The sequence below is a fragment of the Schistocerca serialis genome, chromosome 2 (assembly GCF_023864345.2).
Source record: "Schistocerca serialis cubense isolate TAMUIC-IGC-003099 chromosome 2, iqSchSeri2.2, whole genome shotgun sequence".
NCBI classification, from domain to species: Eukaryota; Metazoa; Arthropoda; class Insecta; order Orthoptera; family Acrididae; genus Schistocerca; species Schistocerca serialis.
This window is the reverse complement of record NC_064639.1, coordinates 240821464-240840978: the sequence shown is the minus strand read 5'-3', so window position 1 is coordinate 240840978 and position 19515 is coordinate 240821464. Positions and strand designations below refer to the sequence as shown.

The window sequence follows — 19515 nt, the reverse complement described above, 5'->3', positions numbered from 1 at the left end:
TATATGCTTAAAACAAAAATTTACTATCACAACACTAGCCTTTATTTATGTGATATTTTGTGCTTTCTTTTACACTGCATCTTTTAAATCCATTATTAACAAAAGGAAACATATGTTTATGACTCACCATTGTACTTCCAATGCAGAATGTTGGTTGAGATAAGATTTCAGTTCATTATTTGCCCCTAAAGGTTTGGCCACACAACTGGAGTACGTCGCAGTAACCCAATTGCTGAAATGGAAATGAGAGGAAGACGGCAAAGTAATGCTGAAGACACAGATGAGCCACCATTCAACTTTCAGGTAAGAGTCATGCAGGATATCACTATTTTAAAATGAATGTTAGATTATTGACATTCTCTGACTATGAGGATGAAGAGGTTCTCTGTACTGGTACAGTTAAAGTCCATGTTGATTTGTTCCTCTACATCTACATCTACATCTATACTCCGCGAGCCACCTTACGGTGTGTGGCGGAGGGTACTTATTGTACCACTATCTGATCCCCCCTTCCCTGTTCCATTCACGAATTGTGCGTGGGAAGAACGACTGCTTGTAAGTCTCCGTATTTGCTCTAATTTCTCGGATCTTTTCGTTGTGATCATTACGCGAGATATATGTGGGCGGTAGTAATATGTTGCCCATCTCTTCCCGGAATGTGCTCTCTCGTAATTTTGTTAATAAACCTCTCCGTATTGCGTAACGCCTTTCTACATCTACATCTACATTGATACTCCGCAAGCCACCCAACGGTGTGTGGCGGAGGGCACCTTACGTGCCACTGTCATTACCTCCCTTTCCTGTTCCAGTCGCGTATGGTTCGCGGGAAGAACGACTGTCTGAAAGCCTCCGTGCGCGCTCTAATCTCTCTAATTTTACATTCGTGATCTCCTCGGGAAGTATAAGTAGGGGGAAGCAATATATTCGATACCTCATCCAGAAACGCATCCTCTCGAAACCTGGCGAGCAAGCTACACCGCGATGCAGAGTGCCTCTCTTGAAGTGTCCGCCACTGGAGCTTGTTCAGCATCTCCGTAACGCACTCGCGCTGACTAAATGTCCCCATGACGAATCGCGCTGCTTTTCGCTGGATCATGTCTATCTCTTCTATTAATCCAACCTGGTAAGGGTCCCATACTGATGAGCAATACTCAAGAATCGGACGAACAAGCGTTTTGTAAGCTACTTCTTTCGTCGATGAGTCACATTTTCTTAGAATTCTTCCTATGAATCTCAACCTGGCGCCTGCTTTTCCCACTATTTGTTTTATGTGATCATTCCACTTCAGATCGCTCCGGATAGTAACTCCTAAGTATTTTACGGTCGTTACCGCTTCCAATGATTTACCACCTATGGCATAATCGTACTGGAATGGATTTCTGCCCCTATGTATGCGCATTATATTACATTTATCTACGTTTAGGGAAAGCTGCCAGCTGTCGCACCATGCATTAATCCTCTGCAGGTCCTCCTGGAGTACGCACGAGTCTTCTGATGTTGCTACTTTCTTGTAGACAACCGTGTCATCTGCAAATAGTCTCACGGAGCTACCGATGTTGTCAACTAAGTCATTTATGTATATTGTAAACAATAAAGGTCCTATCACGCTTCCCTGCGGTACTCCCGAAATTACCTCTACATCTGCAGATTTTGAACCGTTAAGAATGACATGTTGTGTTCTTTCTTCTAGGAAATCCTGAATCCAATCACAAACCTGGTCCGATATTCCGTAAGCTCGTATTTTTTTCACTAAACGTAAGTGCGGAACCGTATCAAATGCCTTCCTGAAGTCCAGGAATACGGCATCAATCTGCTTGCCAGTGTCTACGGCACTGTGAATTTCTTGGGCAAATAGGGCGAGCTGAGTTTCACATGATCTCTGTTTGCGGAATCCATGTTGGTTATGATGAAGGAGATTTGTATTATCTAAGAACGTCATAATACGAGAACACAAAACATGTTCCATTATTCTACAACAGATTGACGTAAGCGAAATAGGCCTATAATTATTCGCATCTGATTTATGACCCTTCTTGAAAATGGGAACGACCTGCACTTTCTTCCAGTCGCTAGGTACTTTACGTTCTTCCAGCGATCTACGATAAATTGCTGATAGAAAGGGGGCAAGTTCTTTAGCATAATCACTGTAGAATCTTAAGGGTATCTCGTCTGGTCCGGATGCTTTTCCGCTACTAAGTGATAGCAGTTGTTTTTCAATTCCGATATCGTTTATTTCAATATTTTCCATTTTGGCGTCCGTGCGACGGCTGAAGTCAGGGACCGTGTTACGATTTTCCGGAGTGAAACAGTTTCGGAACACTGAATTCAGTATTTCTGCCTTTCTTCGGTCGTCCTCTGTTTCGGTGCCATCGTGGTCAACGAGTGACTGAATAGGGGATTTAGATCCGCTTACCGATTTTACATATGACCAAAACTTTTTAGGGTTCTTGTTTAGATTGTTTGCCAATGTTTTATGTTCGAATTCGTTGAATGCTTCTCTCATTGCTCTCTTTACGCTCTTTTTCGCTTCGTTCAGCTTTTCCTTATCAGCTATGATGCGACTACTCTTAAACCTATGATGAAGCTTTCTTTGTTTCCGTAGTACCTTTCGTACATGATTGTTATACCACGGTGGATCTTTCCCCTCGCTTTGGACCTTAGTCGGTACGAACTTATCTAAGGCGTACTGGACGATGTTCCTGAATTTTTTCCATTTTTGTTCCACATCCTCTTCCTCAGAAATGAACGTTTGATGGTGGTCACTCAGATATTCTGCGATTTGTGCCCTATCACTCTTGTTAAGCAAATATATTTTCCTTCCTTTCTTGGCATTTCTTATTACACTTGTAGTCATTGATGCAACCACTGACTTATGATCACTGATACCCTCTTCTACATTCACGGAGTCGAAAAGTTCCGGTCTATTTGTTGCTATGAGGTCTAAAACGTTAGCTTCACGAGTTGGTTCTCTAACTATCTGCTCGAAGTAATTCTCGGACAAGGCAGTCAGGATAATGTCACAAGAGTCTCTGTCCCTGGCTCCAGTTCTGATTGTGTGACTATCCCATTCTATACCTGGTAGATTGAAGTCTCCCCCTATTACAATAGTATGATCACGAAACTTCTTCACGACGTTCTGCAGGTTCTCTCTGAGGCGCTCAACTACTACGGTTGCTCTCTGCTCAATATAAGAGTTATGCATCTATAATTAAATCAGTATTTACAAATCTGTTAACATTTAAACCTACTCACAGATGACAAATACTAAAAACTAAAAATGTTATTGGTGTACAAGCTAAAGCTGATGTTTAGTTTCAAAAAACAATTGCTCTCACTTTTGTTGCTTTTCTTTACAGTTATTTCTGGAGGTAAAGTATCATGTTCAGTTTGTTGAAAATCAGAGTAACAATGAAGGTTTTCCAAGCTACTGTGTAGTTCACAAATAACTTGAAAATGCTTGAGTATTTGTTATTTTCATAGTCACCAAATTTATCAAAACATTTATACCACTAATACATCAAGCCATGAGACATGCATTTAATACATCCGAATTTACCTTCTGCAGTCACATTTCTGGTGAATTTCTGTGTCAGTTTGGAAGTACTTATCATGTAAGCATCTCATCTAAGGTCCAAAGAGAAGAGATTAATGGAGCAATATGATAGAGTTGTGATACGTATATTCTTAACCTTATCCCAAATGCATTACATCAGTTCACTTGTGCAACTGCCCAAATGTTGTTTGAAATCAGTAATACACACACTGAAAAGTCAAAACAGTATGATCACCTGGATCAGCTGTTTAATCACATGCAATACAGTAGCATTTCTGCATTCCACAGATTTGAGAAGTCCTTGCTAGGTTTCTGGAGGTATGCAGCATCAGATGTCTGCACTTCCTGTAATTTTGGCCTGTTGGTTTGTGCACACAGAGTTGGCACTCAATAGTGTTCCAAATGTATTTGATTGGGTTCAAATCACGTCAGCTTGATGGCCAAGACATCAAAATGAGTTCACTAAGATGCTCCCCAAATCACTGTAGCATGGATCCAGACTCATGAAAGATGGATAACAACTCAGCTGGAAGATGTCACTGCAGTCAGAGAAGACATCAAGCATGAAAGGGTGCAGGTAATCTACAATGATGTTCACAGTCTACAGCTGCCATGGCACCTTTGATTACAATCACAGGTCACATGAATGCCCAGGTGAATGTTTCCTCACAACAGAACGCTGCCCCCATGAACTTGCATCCATCACATTGTGGATGGTGGCATATCTGGACACCACAAGCAGGCTAATGTAGCAAGAAATGTGATTCATCTGACCAGATGACATTTTTACATTGTTCTGTAGTCAATATCAATGATCCAACCCCATGGCAATTGTAACTGCAAATGTTGTTGGGTCTACATGGGAATATGTAAGGATCATCTGCTGTGGAACTATATTGTGTATTCTGAAACAATTCTGCCCGCACCAACATTGTATTCAGCCATCATATCTACCACAGATCATTGTATATCCTGCTTTACAGAGTGTGTAACATAATTATATTTAGCTGTGCTAATATGCCTGTGATAGCTGCAGCTCCATCAAATCTGGCTGAAAAGTGATTGCCTGGAGTAGGGTATTTTTAATGAAGTGGTCCACACTAGGTTTACAGTCCAAACACTTTAATTGCTTTTTGATGTTTATGGCTCAATTAATTCTTATTTTCCGTAATTTATGAATAGATACATAGTATGCACATACTGAACTTGGTTGATGTCACATAATGTGACTATTCAAGTCCACACAGAACTGAAACCAAACTTTATGTGTAGCATGTACATCACTAACATATTTCCTAATTACTTTGTCCTTGAAGTGTAACAGTCATATCAGTATGAAAAATTATGTGCACAGTAAGTATAATTTGGAAACAACACAGGTCACAGTTCAATATTATTGTCACAACTTGCAAAGAGCTTTATTGAAGGTAAAACAGTTTTGAGATTAATTGCAAGTTCACAGTCAATCATTAAAAACAGTCACTATTATTTATTCATATCAGAAGTGGCAGGACACAGACTGTGCTGATTTAAAAATATACATATTTATATACATGAGTAATTCAAAGACATATAAATGTAATAAAATGAACACACAGGGGAAAAAGGGTAAGAAGTCAATATTTACATAATACATACAATAGTAAGAAATCAATATTTACATAATATGCACAGGAGTAAGAAATCAATTTTTAATCAATTTTTACATAATAAACACATTTACACTAGCTGTGTCCAGTATTTGGCAACATTGACCATGTTGCTATAAGCCAAAGCCAGTTCCAGTCCTGTACAAGAGTATGGCCAGAGACAACACTTCAGGAAATGGCTTGTAGTTTGTTCATCTCCACATTCACACAATGTGTCTCCCCCTTGTGTGATGCCCCATTTCTTCACGTTGTCCTTCATTCTTGCAACACTGGGGCACAGTCTGTTCAAGGACTTCCATGTGCACCATCATTCTTGGTGACCAGGTGGCAGAGTTTCTTCAATTATGTCTTGCTCTGGATGGACAGGATGTCTTTTTTTCCGCAGTTCAGCCCTGGCTATACTTTGGTCTCTATCAATTGGAACAGAAGACTGTAGAAAGTTCTTCCTGGACTTCAGATGAGGTGGTGGTGGCTGATGTTCATGCAAGGGGTGGGCTGGGTTATTGCAGACCTTTTGCCTCTCATTGCTAGCAGCTATCTCAAATATAATATCGGGTGGGGCTATACCTGCTTCTGTATTGGCATTGGATTCAGACAGCCTGTGATCAGCCTGCAGGTTTCCTTAAGGACAGTGTCCATGTTTTTTGCACGTGCAGAACTGTACCACACTGGAGCAGCATATTTGGCAGCGAAGTAGCAGAGTGCCAGGGCAGTTGATCTTACTGTCTCGGGGTGGGCACCCCATCCAGAACCAGTCACCTTGCACAGTAGGCAATTTCGCAATGGAACCTTGGTTTTAAGGTTGGTGCAGTGTGCCTTGAAGGTCAGGGAGCAGTCCAGGGTAACACCAACGTAAACTGGAGCACTGCAGTGTTCCAACTCCTTTCCATTCCAGTTCACATGCAGCTGTTGAGAAGGTTCTCTGTCCTTCAGATAAAAAGCACATGTTTTATTTTTTGATGGGTTTGACTTGAGATGGTTTTCCTCATAATATTCTGAGAGAATCTTCAGAGCAGCAGTGAGATTTTCTTCTACTGTCTCAAAGTTCTTATCCTCAGTTGTCAATGGCAGGTCATCTGCATATAGGAAGCTTCTTGTGTGGAGAGGAAGTGCTTGGTCATTGGTGTGGACATTAAACAGCATTGGTGCTAAGAAGCTGCCTTGTGGGAGCCCATTCTTTTGTATTCTCCATCTGCTCAGCCTGCCTTGAAATTCTACAAAGAAATGGCGATTCTGCAACATGATGGCAATGATTTGCATAAGCCTGAAGGCCATGGTAAGGTTGTAAATCTTCCTTAGGATGATTTGATGTTGTACAGTGTCATAGGATGAAGAGAGATTGACAAAGGCCACTCCAATGATATGTCTGAGCTGAAGACCATCTTCTATGTGCTGTGTCAGGTTAAGGGTCTGTGTACAGCAGTTCTCTCCTGGCCTAAATCCAGCTTGCTCTGGGATGAGAAGAGGTTCAATTGGTAGTGTTATGCAGTTCAATAACAGTCTTTCAAAAACCTTGTAAAGATGGCACAGAAGTGATGTTGGCCTGAAGATCTTTGGGTCTATTGGTTGCTTTCCAGGTTTCAGAACAGCAACAACTTTAGTCTTCCTCCGGATTTTAGGGATTTGGCATGGTTCCAGGCAGTTATTGAAGAGCTGTGGAATCCATTGCTTGGTAAGGTTTGCAAAGTGATGAATCTGCTCCATACACATATCATTAGTCCAGCTGCCTTGCCTGTCTTACTCTTTTTTTATGGTGTCTTCCAACTCTTTGATAGTGAATAGGTTGGACAAGTTAGATGTATCTTGTTCGACATTTCTTTGTGTGGCACATTGTATGAGCTGTAATTTGTGCTAACTCATCTGTAGTACATTTCCTCTTATTGGTGGACATCAATCTCACACACTTCATAACCTTCCAGAGACTGACTACAATGGCTTCTCAAATGTTTCTTTTATAAGTCTGCAAAAATTAAAACATTCAGCTGTTGTTCCTTGCCATACTTTCGTTAGTTACAATTAAAGATTTCTATTTATGAATAATTGAATAATAGAATAAGGTTTATTTGACTGAGGACTTTCGGATACAACAATAATTTATATTAAATTATGCTGATTAGCTTGTTGAAAAATGGGATTCTATTTCAGTAACAAAGTTTTACCTATGAATACTAATTACTCTGAAACAAAATGAGTGCAAAAGTTACTACCACATTTTCAACATCAGCTGTACAATTATTTTTTTCCTTATTTATATTTATTTTTGATTTACTTTGTCAGGATGTTAGTTATTGGGCATATGTTTACATATTAACAATGATATTAAGGTTCTAAAATTACTGGAGATTGTAATTAGCAGAGTTTTTATGTTAAGTAATTAGCAAATTAACTTGTGCTAGCCAAAAGTAATGTAATAAACACTAAAGTTAAGTCATAAACACCCTGTGGCAATATTTGAGGTTTTCAGGTACTGTGCATGTGTACTAAAAATAACACTATCAAAGATCCAGAATGAGAGTTTCATTCCGCAGCAGAGTGTGTGCTGATGTGACACTTCCTGGAAGATTAAAACTGTGTGCTGGACCAAGACTCGAACTTGGGACCTTTGCCTTTCACAGGCAAGTGCTCTACCAACTGAGCTACCCAAGCATGACTCACGCCCCATCTTCACAGCTTTACCTCCACCAGTACCTCGTCTCCTACCTTCCAAACTTTACAGGAGCTCTCCTGCAAAAACTTCAGTTGGTAGAGCACTTGCCCGTGAAAGACAAAGGTCCCAAGTTCATGTCTCGGTCCAGCACACAGTTTTAATCTGCCAGGAAGTTTCATATCAGCACACACTCCACTGCAGAGTGAAACTATCATTCTGGAAACATCCCCTAGGCTGTGGCTAAGCCATGTCTCCACAATATCCTTTCATTCAGGAGTGCTAGTCCTGCATGGTTTCACAGGAGAGCTTCTGCAAAGTCTGGAAGGTAGCAGACGAGGCACTGGCAGAGGTAAAGCTGTGAGGACGGGGCGTGAGTCATGCTTGGGTAGCTCAGTTGGTAGAGCACTTGTCCACGAAAGGCAAAGGTCCCGAGTTTGAGTCTCAGTCTGGCACACAGTTTTAATCTGCCAGGAAGTTTCACTATCAAAGATATTTTCAAAAAATAAAAATTTTTGATGGGGAAAAAAAAAAACATAACAGCTGGATCAAATCCACCAGCTTTGTTACAAGTTGACCAATTTTGTCATTTCTGATATGCTTGCTCCCAGTTGCTAGGCCATAACAGTATGTCCCTTGTCACTGTCATTTATTTCTGTGGATTTCCTAATTTTCAGCTCATACCATCTCTAGAAAGATTTCCCATCTGTTTCTGCTCTGCTTAGATACTTTCGTTAACATGTCATGTGCCTACAACAACAGCAGGCATCATTCAATCTTGCAGTGGAATCATTTGTCTCACCAGTGTATGTTAAGAGAAGTTCAAGTTATATGTCTGTGAACTGCTTGCCTATAACTTCACCAGTATCTCACAGTCTGCAATCACAGCTAATCTCCTAACACAGAGGCGCATCCTTTGGAGTCCAAAAAGCCATAGCCATCACTTTCATCACAGGTGGAGTTGTTCTGAATTTTCCATACTGTGTAGATAGAGTGTTTTTCTGTATCATTTATCTTTGTCTTACATCTGCTCCTATATGTTTGGTTCCCTGTAACACTGAGACTTATAGACAGTACTCCATGTTCATGAAACTACTTCAACTGCACAAGACATAATTCCAAACTTGTGGCTTTGTGACCTGTTGCAAGTTGCTTTCAATAAGCAATTAGAATCAATTCTAATAAGAATTAGCAGAAATAATTAGGAAGCTATTGTATGTGGATTTTTCAAATTAATTTAAATTCAGATATTACTGATAGAGGACACTTAATTACCCTAAGTGTAACCTACCCTAAGTCCAACATTCCAAGTTTGGTTTCTTTCTCACAGTAATATAACCAACAAGACTAGAAGGACTTAGTGAAACAGTGATTGATCATTTACTTCTAATTCCAACTGTGTTTCATGAAACTAGTGTGGGCCTCATAATAAATGGTTTATTTAACCATGGTGTTAAAAATGGAAATGTCGTGTGGCTAGGGCCTCCCGTCGGGTAGACGGTTCGCCTGGTGCAGGTCTTTCAATTTGACGCCACTTCGGCGACCTGCGCGTCAATGGGGATGAAATGATGATGATTAGGACAACACAACACCCAGTCCCTGAGTGGAGAAAATCTCCGACCCAGCCGGGAATCGAACCCGGGCCCTTAGGATTGACAGTCTGTCACGCTGACCACTCAGCTACCGGGGCGGACTCCATGGTGTTCAAATGACAACAATAAAGCATTCCCATCAATCAGGTTTAGTTAAGAAGGGCACAGTAAAATTTCACAGAATCATAAATGCTGACTTGGTTACACTATTGAAAGAGACTTTATAGGATGAAAAAAGGAGAGAAATTTAATGCTTTTGTAAAACTATACTTACAAAGTTATGAAGCCAGTTCTTGTTGACGAAGTGTCAGGAACAATTACAGCAGAAGTTGAGAGAAAGTGTGCACATCACCTAGATAAAAGTGTTTGGGAAGAAGTATATTAAGTACATAAAGCATATGAGAAATTTAACTATATCCTAAAATATATATTACAACATTATGAATGCAGCAATTTTTTACAAGTCAGGGACATTCTTAATGGAAGCCAAGAAAAATGGCCATTAACATCTGGGCTCAAAGTATCTTGTAGTAGGAAGAGAGACCTTTATTTACTCAGAGGACTAGCTATGATCAAGATTTAGAAATGTGTTACAAGGAGAGTTGCAAAATTCTTCACCATGTCAACAAAGATGCAAAATATGATGTTCTATGCATGAAATAGGCAATATTATGAAGAGAAAGAAATATTCACTGACCTTCTATACAACAAACATAATACGCAAAGATGTGCTTGGTTGACAATATGATTCTTCATCCCACAAACCTGATCAACTATGGTCCAGTTCTGTGTACTACTCTCATGTGTGTTTCCATGACAAGACAGAAGTGTTGGACACTTTAACAAGAAGACAACAGTAGACTTCTGCTGTTAAGGTGCACTCCCAAGACAAGAACCAGATCACACTATGCTCAGCCAGCTTTCACTCCATTTCTTTGAAAGAAACCTTCCTATACTTGCTTGAGGATGTGTCTGATGCCATAAGAGCTACCTATTACCTATATGCCAATGCTGAATCTGACAACTGTGAGCAACTTTCATTCTCTCTCTTTTTTAGCAGCCTTGTGTAACATAGGACTTTCTTTAACGTGTAAAACTGACAACTCCACAAGTCATGTACTCCATTCAACAAAATATCTCAGAAGATATGTTCTGCCACATTATTCTGATTTCTGTCCATCACTATGCGACCTTTACAAATGGTAGAATTTGCCATTGAATGGGTTGTTCGGATGTACAGATAAATTTAATATCTGCAGATGTGTGTGTTTTTATTGAATTTCAACATAAAATTGATAGCATTGAGTTTCCTGGCAATTAATACAAAGCTCTCCAGCTTCCAGAAGAGTGAGTTATTGAAAAAAGAATAAGATTTGCTTGTCATCATCTTCCACCAAAGTCATTTTCATGAATAAATAATGAGAGTGAATTTTATTAATGAGCTAATTTCTGAACATTGCTATTTTCATTCAGTGATAGGTTTAGTTTCACCAAAGGACCTTAAAAAAGACATACAATTATGGTGCATACCCTGATAAATTCACAATTATGTTACATAGCACTTTGTGACCACTGTGGCTGGTGCTTTCAGGGGTTTTGGATAAAAATGCCATTAGATTATACTGATTTAAACATTGATTTGTGAAGCAATAATACACTCCTGGAAATGGAAAAAAGAACACATTGACACCGGTGTGTCAGACCCACCGTACTTGCTCCGGACACTGCGAGAGGGCTGTACAAGCAATGATCACACGCACAGCACAGCGGACACACCAGGAACCGCGGTGTTGGCCGTCAAATGGCGCTAGCTACACAGCATTTGTGCACCGCCACCGTCAGTGTCAGCCAGTTTGCCGTGGCATACGGAGCTCCATCGCAGTCTTTAACGCTGGTAGCATGCCGCGACAGCGTGGACATGAACCGTATGTGCAGTTGACGGACTTTGAGCGAGGGCGTATAGTGGGCATGCGGGAGGCCGGGTGGACGTACCGCCGAATTGCTCAACACGTGGGGCGTGAGGTCTCCACAGTACATCGATGTTGTCGCCAGTGGTCGGCGGAAGGTGCACGTGCCCGTCGACCTGGGACCGGACCGCAGCGACGCACGGATCCACGCGAAGACCGTAGGATCCTACGCAGTGCCGTAGGGGACCGTACCGCCACTTCCCAGCAAATTAGGGACACTGTTGCTCCTGGGGTATTGGCGAGGACCATTCGCCACCGTCTCCATGAAGCTGGGCTACAGACCTGCACACCGTTAGGCCATCTTCCGCTCACGCCCCAACATCGTGCAGCCCGCCTCCAGTGGTGTTGCGACAGGCGTGAATGGAGGGATGAATGGAGACGTGTCGTCTTCAGCGATGAGAGTCGCTTCTGCCTTGGTGCCAATGATGGTCGTATGCGTGTTTGGCGCCGTGCAGGTGAGCGCCACAATCAGGACTGCATACGACCGAGGCACACAGGGCCAACACCCGGCATCATGGTGTGGGGAGCGATCTCCTACACTGGCCGTACACCACTGGTGATCGTCGAGGGGACACTGAATAGTGCACGGTACATCCAAACCGTCATCGAACCCATCGTTCTACCATTCCTAGACCGGCAAGGGAACTTGCTGTTCCAACAGGACAATGCACGTCCGCATGTATCCCGTGCCACCTAACGTGCTCTAGAAGGTGTAAGTCAACTACCCTGGCCAGCAAGATCTCCGGATCTGTCCCCCATTGAGCATGTTTGGGACTGGATGAAGCGTCGTCTCATGCGGTCTGCATGTCCAGCACGAACGCTGGTCCAACTGAGGCGCCAGGTGGAAATGGCATGGCAAGCCGTTCCACAGGACTACATCCAGCATCTCTACGATCGTCTCCATGGGAGAATAGCAGCCTGCATTGCTGCGAAAGGTGGATGTACACTGTACTAGTGCCGACATTGTGCATGCTCTGTTGTCTGTGTCTATGTGCCTGTGGTTCTGTCAGTGTGATCATGTGATGTATCTGACCCCAGGAATGTGTCAATAAAATTTCCCCTTCCTGGGACAATGAATTGACGGTGTTCTTATTTCAGTTTCCAGGAGTGTACATTTTACAGCTGTTTTAGAGTCCAATGAATGTGTTAATGGCTCAAGATGATGGAATACATTTAAAATCAATGGAATCCTTTTAATATGGATACACTCCCAAGTTTTCTGCAGCAACAGCCTATCAATATCAAAAGTTTATTTTTTCACTGACATAAATCCCCTAAAACAACAGGGTGCTGGTTCATATAATACCATTTATGGTCAGCCATTATTCTGTGCATGCTGAGTAGTGACAACTTCAAGGATGTTGTCTCAGTATAGTAAAGATGTGGTGTGCTACGAATGTTAAAACTCTGAACTCTTTTAAACTGAAAACCCTCTGGAGCTGTCCTAACAATTGTTTCACGTTAAAATTCAATAATTTTCATAGCATAATCATAATCACATTACAAAACCATCTCTCAACAGAGGCCGGATCCATCTGAATTACCTGGAAGTGTTTTGTCATTTGATATAGATCTATATTTTCAATGCTATGGCATTTGTTTTCATTCAACAACAGAGCTTCTTTTACGAAAATTCTCTTTGCAATCTTTTACAATTGGCAGCCCTAACTACCATTCAGTATGACTTCTGAAAACCCATCATTTGTGTCAAAAATATATTTCAGTTTTTGAGAGGTTGAAGTGCTCTGACTTGGGTAATCATGTTAATGTAACACTAATGAATTTATAGAACAGTGATGGCTAAAGGTTGGTATAACAGTCACTTTTTACTGCAATGAAAATAAAATGCAGTTGGACAGAAGCCAAGTAAATGTATGTAATTGGACTATAGAAATAATTTTGTAGATTCCAAGAGATAAGAAATAAGAAGCCAGTCTAAAGAAAAGATGATACAGATTGTATAAGAAAATATGTAGGAACACCATGGATGTGTACTGCTAAGGACAATAGTTTGTGGAAAAGTGATGGCTGATGATAATGCTTAATCATTTGGGTTGCTGGTACATATTTTTATGATGATATTAATACCTGGGCACTACATAATCAAGCTAGTTTACAATCAAGCACTTTACACATTTTCAAGGTCATTTCAACAGTTTACCAGCTACCATTAAGAACTTATTGTATGCTGCATATCATAGACTATTACATTCTTTACCTGAAGAGTGGAGGGTCTGAATCAGAGGCTGAGACAGTTCTGCGACCGTGTGGGCTGCAGATTCCTCAACTTGCGCCATAGGGTGGTGGGGTTTCGGGTTCCGCTGGATAGGTCAGGAGTCCACTACACGCAACAAGCGGCTACACGGGTAGCAGGGGTTGTGTGGCGTGGGCTGGACGGTTTTTTAGGTTAGATGGCCTTGGGCAAGTACAGAAAGGGCAACAGCCTCAACGGGTGCAGAGCAAAGTCAGGACATGCGGGGACCAAGCAGCAATCGGTATTGTAATTGTAAACTGTCGAAGCTGCGTTGGTAAAGTACCGGAACTTCAAGCGCTGATAGAAAGCACCGAAGCCGAAATCGTTGTAGGTACAGAAAGCTGGTTGAAGACAGAGATAAATTCTGCCGAAATTTTTACAAAGGTACAGACGGTGTTTAGAAAGGATAGATTGCATGCAACCTGTGGTGGAGTGTTCGTCGCTGTTAGTAGTAGTTTATCCTGTAGTGAAATAGAAGTGGATAGTTCCTGTGAATTATTATGGGTGGAGGTTACACTCAACAACCGAGCTAGGTTAATAATTGGCTCCTTTTACCGACCTCCAGACTCAGCAGCATTAGTGGCAGAACAACTGAGAGAAAATTTGGAATACATTTCACATAAATTTTCTCAGCATGTTATAGTCTTAGGTGGAGATTTCAATTTACCAGATATAGACTGGGACACTCACATGTTTAGGACGGGTGGTAGGGACAGAGCATCGAGTGACATTATACTGAGTGCACTATCCGAAAATTACCTCGAGCAATTAAACAGAGAACCGACTCGTGGAGATAACATCTTGGACCTACTGATAACAAACAGACCCGAACTTTTCGACTCTGTATGTACAGAACAGGGAATCAGTGATCATAAGGCCGTTGCAGCATCTCTGAATATGGAAGTTAGTAGGAATATAAAAAAAGGGAGGAAGGTTTATCTGTTTAGCAAGAGTAATAGAAGGCAGATTTCAGACTACCTAACAGATCAAAATGAAAATTTCTGTTCCGACACTGACAATGTTGAGTGTTTATGGAAAAAGTTCAAGGCAATCGTAAAATGCGTTTTAGACAGGTACGTGCCGAGTAAAACTGTGAGGGACGGGAAAAAACCCACCGTGGTACAACAACAAAGTTAGGAAACTACTGCGAAAGCAAAGAGAGCTTCACTCTAAGTTTAAATGCAGCCAAAACCTCTCAGACAAACAGAAGCTAAACGATGTCAAAGTTAGCGTAAGGAGGGCTATGCGTGAAGCGTTCAGTGAATTCGAAAGTAAAATTCTATGTACCGACTTGACAGAAAATCCTAGGAAGTTCTGGTCTTACGTTAAATCAGTAAGTGGCTCGAAACAGCATATCCAGACACTCCGGGATGATGATGGCATTGAAACAGAGGATGAAACGCGTAAAGCTGAAATACTAAACACCTTTTTCCAAAGCTGTTTCACAGAGGAAGAACGCACTGCAGTTCCTTCTCTTAATCCTCGCACAAACGAAAAAATGGCTGACATCGAAATAAGTGTCCAAGGAATAGAAAAGCAACTGAAATCACTCAACAGAGGAAAGTCCACTGGACCTGATGGGATACCAATTCGATTCTACACAGAGTACGCGAAAGAACTTGCCCCCCTTCTAACAGCCGTGTACCGCAAGTCTCTAGAGGAACGGAAGGTTCCAAATGATTGGAAAAGAGCACAGGTAGTCCCAGTCTTCAAGAAGGGTCGTCGAGCAGATGCGCAAAACTATAGACCTATATCTCTGACGTCGATCTGTTGTAGAATTTTAGAACATGTTTTTTGCTCGAGTATCATGTCGTTTTTGGAAACCCAGAATCTACTCTGTAGGAATCAACATGGATTCCAGAAACAGCGATTGTGTGAGACTCAACTCGCTTTATTTGTTCATGAGACCCAGAAAATATTAGATACAGGCTCCCAGGTTGCTATTTTTCTTGACTTCCGGAAGGCGTTCAATACAATTCCGCACTGTCGCCTGATAAACAAAGTAAGAGCCTACAGAATATCAGACCAGCTGTGTGGCTAGATTGAAGAGTTTTTAGCAAACAGAACACAGCATGTTGTTATCAATGGAGAGACGTCTACAGACGTTAAGGTAACCTCTGGCGTGCCACAGGGGAGTGTTATGGGACCATTGCTTTTCACAATACATATAAATGACCTAGTAGATAGTGTCGGAAGTTCCATGCGGCTTTTCGCGGATGATGCTGTAGTATACAGAGAAGTTGCAGCATTAGAAAATTGTAGCGAAATGCAGGAAGATCTGCAGCAGATAGGCACTTGGTGCAGGGAGTGGTAACTGACCCTTAACATAGACAAATGTAATGTATTGCGAATACATAGAAAGAAGGATCCTTTATTGTATGATTATATGATAGTGGAACAAACACTGGTAGCAGTTACTTCTGTAAAATATCTGGGAGTATGCGTGCGGAACGATTTGAAGTGGAATGATAATACAAAATTAATTGTTGGTAAGGCAGGTACCAGGTTGAGATTCATTGGGAGAGTCCTTAGAAAATGTAGTCCATCAACAAAGGAGGTGGCTTACAAAACACTCGTTCAACCTATACTTGAGTATTGCTCATCAGTGTGGGATCCGTACCAGATCGGGTTGACGGAGGAGATAGAGAAGATCCAAAGAAGAGCGGCGCGTTTTGTCACAGGGTTATTTGGTAACCGTGATAGCGTTACGGAGATGTTTAACAAACTCAAGTGGCAGACTCTGCAAGAGAGGCGCTCTGCATCGCGGTGTAGCTTGCTCGCCAGGTTTCGAGAGGGTGCGTTTCTGGATGAGGTATCGAATATATTGCTTCCCCCTACTTATACCTCCCGAGGAGATCACGAATGTAAAATTAGAGAGATTAGAGCGCGCACAGAGGCTTTCAGACAGTCGTTCTTCCCACGAACCATACGCGACTGGAACAGGAAAGGGAGGTAATGACAATTGCACGTAAAGTGCCCTCCGCCACACACTGTTGGGTGGCTTGCGGAGTATAAATGATGTAGATGTAGATGTAGAAGGTCACAGTCTTACAGGTTGTCCAGTATTTCACTTCAGGTTCTCAAAAATTACATAATACATGACCATTGTTGCCTATGAAGGACAAGAAAATCAAGATTGCACCTGACTTTACATAGTACTATGAAGAGAATCAGGAATTATAAGTCTAGCAATAAGTAGCTGTCCCATCTAAGGAAACAAGACAGAAATTTTTGAGTATGTTTGATGATCTTAGAGACATGGTTGTCTTTATTATTTTAAATCATTACTAAATACATCTACTTTACTGTATTAATTATGGTTTTAGTTAAGTTCACATTATTTTATCAAATGCAAACATTCTGTTAAGTATGAAACATGTGCATTATATAGCTGTAAAAATATTGTTAATGTGCATTTTTATATTTTGCAGGCAATGTTGAGGAAGACAAATTATAAGCGGGCATCTCTGAAGCGGGATGCGGCATCATATGGCCATAGTCAAGTGTGCAATGAACAAAATGCTAATTTTTCATCACCAAGAAGAAACAATGTTGTATTTAACAGTTCTCCACATGATTTAAATAGAAACAGGTCTCCAAGTCCTACAGCAAGTTTTGGTTCTGAAACACCTGGCTTGCAAAGTCCATATCAAAGAAAAAAATCACCTGAAACTAATTTCTCTAACAGAAATGAAACATCCCCAGATACAATGACAGAACTAGCCCCAGGTATTGTTATTCAAGGGCAGGTAGCTGACCTATAAACAAAATTTTGAAAGAAATATCAGTTACTACTATTTAGAGAAAATAAAATCCTGGAATGGCAGAAAACTCCCCACAACACAAATAATAAACAAAGGCTGCAGAATTATGATGGAGATAAGTGGCATAGTCTGTGTTCACTTTCGAAATACTTCATCAAATTTTGTCAGTATACAAAGACTGTAACACTCCCATGAGCAAAACTGGTCTCCATGTGTATTCTTTTTAAATAAGCAACATCTTCATTATCAAGTAGCATCACAGATTTTCCACTTGTCTTTTGATATATTACAATCTTCTCCCCTCTCATGAGTTTTCTTTGAGGAGTAAAATGTTTCTTTCTGAGAGATCATTAAATCTTTATTTTTAAAATATTAAATAAAAAATGTTTTACATTTACCCCTTTAATTCTAGCTTAGCTCTTACAAATTACTGATGTATTAATGAGAAAATACTGTGTCAGGAATGTCATATTAAAAAATCTGTACTAAAAAAATATGTTTCTTCTATGTGAAATCTCAGAGTATCTAGTTTTATCATTTTTGTGTGTGTGTATGCATGTATGAAAGAAAAAGTTAGACAGTGAGCCTGAAGAGACTTTTTTATGTTCAGTGCAATATCAAGAAACTCATCACAATGGAAAGTAACTTCTTTCATTTGAAAAATAGACTTTGAGCTGTAGGAATGTATTTGTACTTTGATTTTTATGATTTGTTTTCATACATGCACCTCTACTTGTTTACAATGTAATAATGAAAGAGTCAGTTACTACCAACATTAAAGCAATGAATTACACTAAGTTCTTGAATCTTCTGTATAAATTAAGAAGAAAATGAATGTTGGTGTAGGGGAGGGGGGAAGGTAGTGTGTACTATATAAATTTGTATGTATGTGTAAGTAATAATAGTCAGTTTTAAGCCAAGGAGACCTTATTTCAGACACTGCACCATTAATCACCAAATGCCACAATTACATATAGAATCTAAAGATGCCTTCAGTATGGTCAAAAGCCAGCTATAGTTGTTATCATGTTATGTAACTGTAATAAAAACAAAAATACATGAGTTATAAAACTGCTATTGCTGTCACTGGCCTTTATTATTATTTCACTGAGGACATCATTATGAATTGACGGGCACAAAAAATCCAGCACTTCAGTTTCTTGCCAAAAATAAATAAATTTTTTACTTTAAATTTCAGTCATTTTTGTGATTTTAATCTATTTCATGGTAAAATGTTGTTTCTTAGCCCTATGTAGATGTCTAACAATGAAGAAAAGGATGATCAAAAACAAATTAAACAAGATATGCAGTAGTAACATGAATGGATTCATGCATCAAGCAAATTTTGGGGGGGGCCTCATTAAGGTTGTGCACATCAGCTTTGGTGTTCTACACTTCACATTTAACTTCACAGATCTGTCCTCACAACTTCAGCAGTGTGTATTACCTCCTCTGGCACAAATCACATCATCCAATCTTTCACATATGCTCCTGAATAATGCTCCAATATCCTCTATAGGAAACATCTCCTATCTTTCAGAAAGGTCTCTGTAGGTCCTGTAGGGTCTCTGAAGAGTGCTGATGGGCCTTTCTTCCCAGTTGATCTCATACATGCTCAACAGGATTCAAATCAGGGGTTAGAGCAGGCCAAGTAAAAGCATTAATCTCCACATAATCCATAATGGGTGAGCACCATCATGCATTAGTCTAAAGCAATCATCAATAAGAGGAGTGAAAGGCACACCATGCTCCTAAAAGATTTTTTCCATATACCAATGTGCTGTAAGGCTCCCACTCTCCAAGAAGGCCAAATCCACCCTTGCAGACATACCGATTGCTGCCCATACCACCAGAGAACCAAGCCTCTGGATGAGGATATGCAAGAGGGTGTACTGTACCTCAGGCTTTCTCCAGAACATCTCTTTACTGTCAGGTGATTGCAGGCCAAATTGTGACTTATTTGTGGACAACATTTGCTCCCACTGTTGTACTTTCCAGCCACAATACTCCTTTGTTAAACATAGTCAAGCTGTGTGACACTCTTTGGTAAGTTCTGGACCTTTAGCAGCTCTTCTTTGGATGATTCCCTTAC

At 40.7% G+C, this 19515-nt stretch overlaps 1 protein-coding gene across 2 annotated transcripts in view; it reads left to right on the top strand.

Annotated features, from left to right (window-relative positions):
• The window catches only part of LOC126456986 (neither inactivation nor afterpotential protein C), a 390163-nt gene extending 371654 nt beyond the window's left edge, over positions 1 to 18509 (top strand). For both annotated transcript variants that reach the window (XM_050092949.1, XM_050092948.1), the window contains exons 27-28: positions 192 to 303; positions 17091 to 18509. In XM_050092949.1, the coding sequence (XP_049948906.1) occupies positions 192 to 303; positions 17091 to 17423 (445 nt within the window). In that variant the 3' untranslated portion in view covers positions 17424 to 18509. The remainder of the gene's footprint in view (positions 1 to 191; positions 304 to 17090) is intronic.
• The last annotated feature ends 1006 nt before the right edge of the window (positions 18510 to 19515 follow it).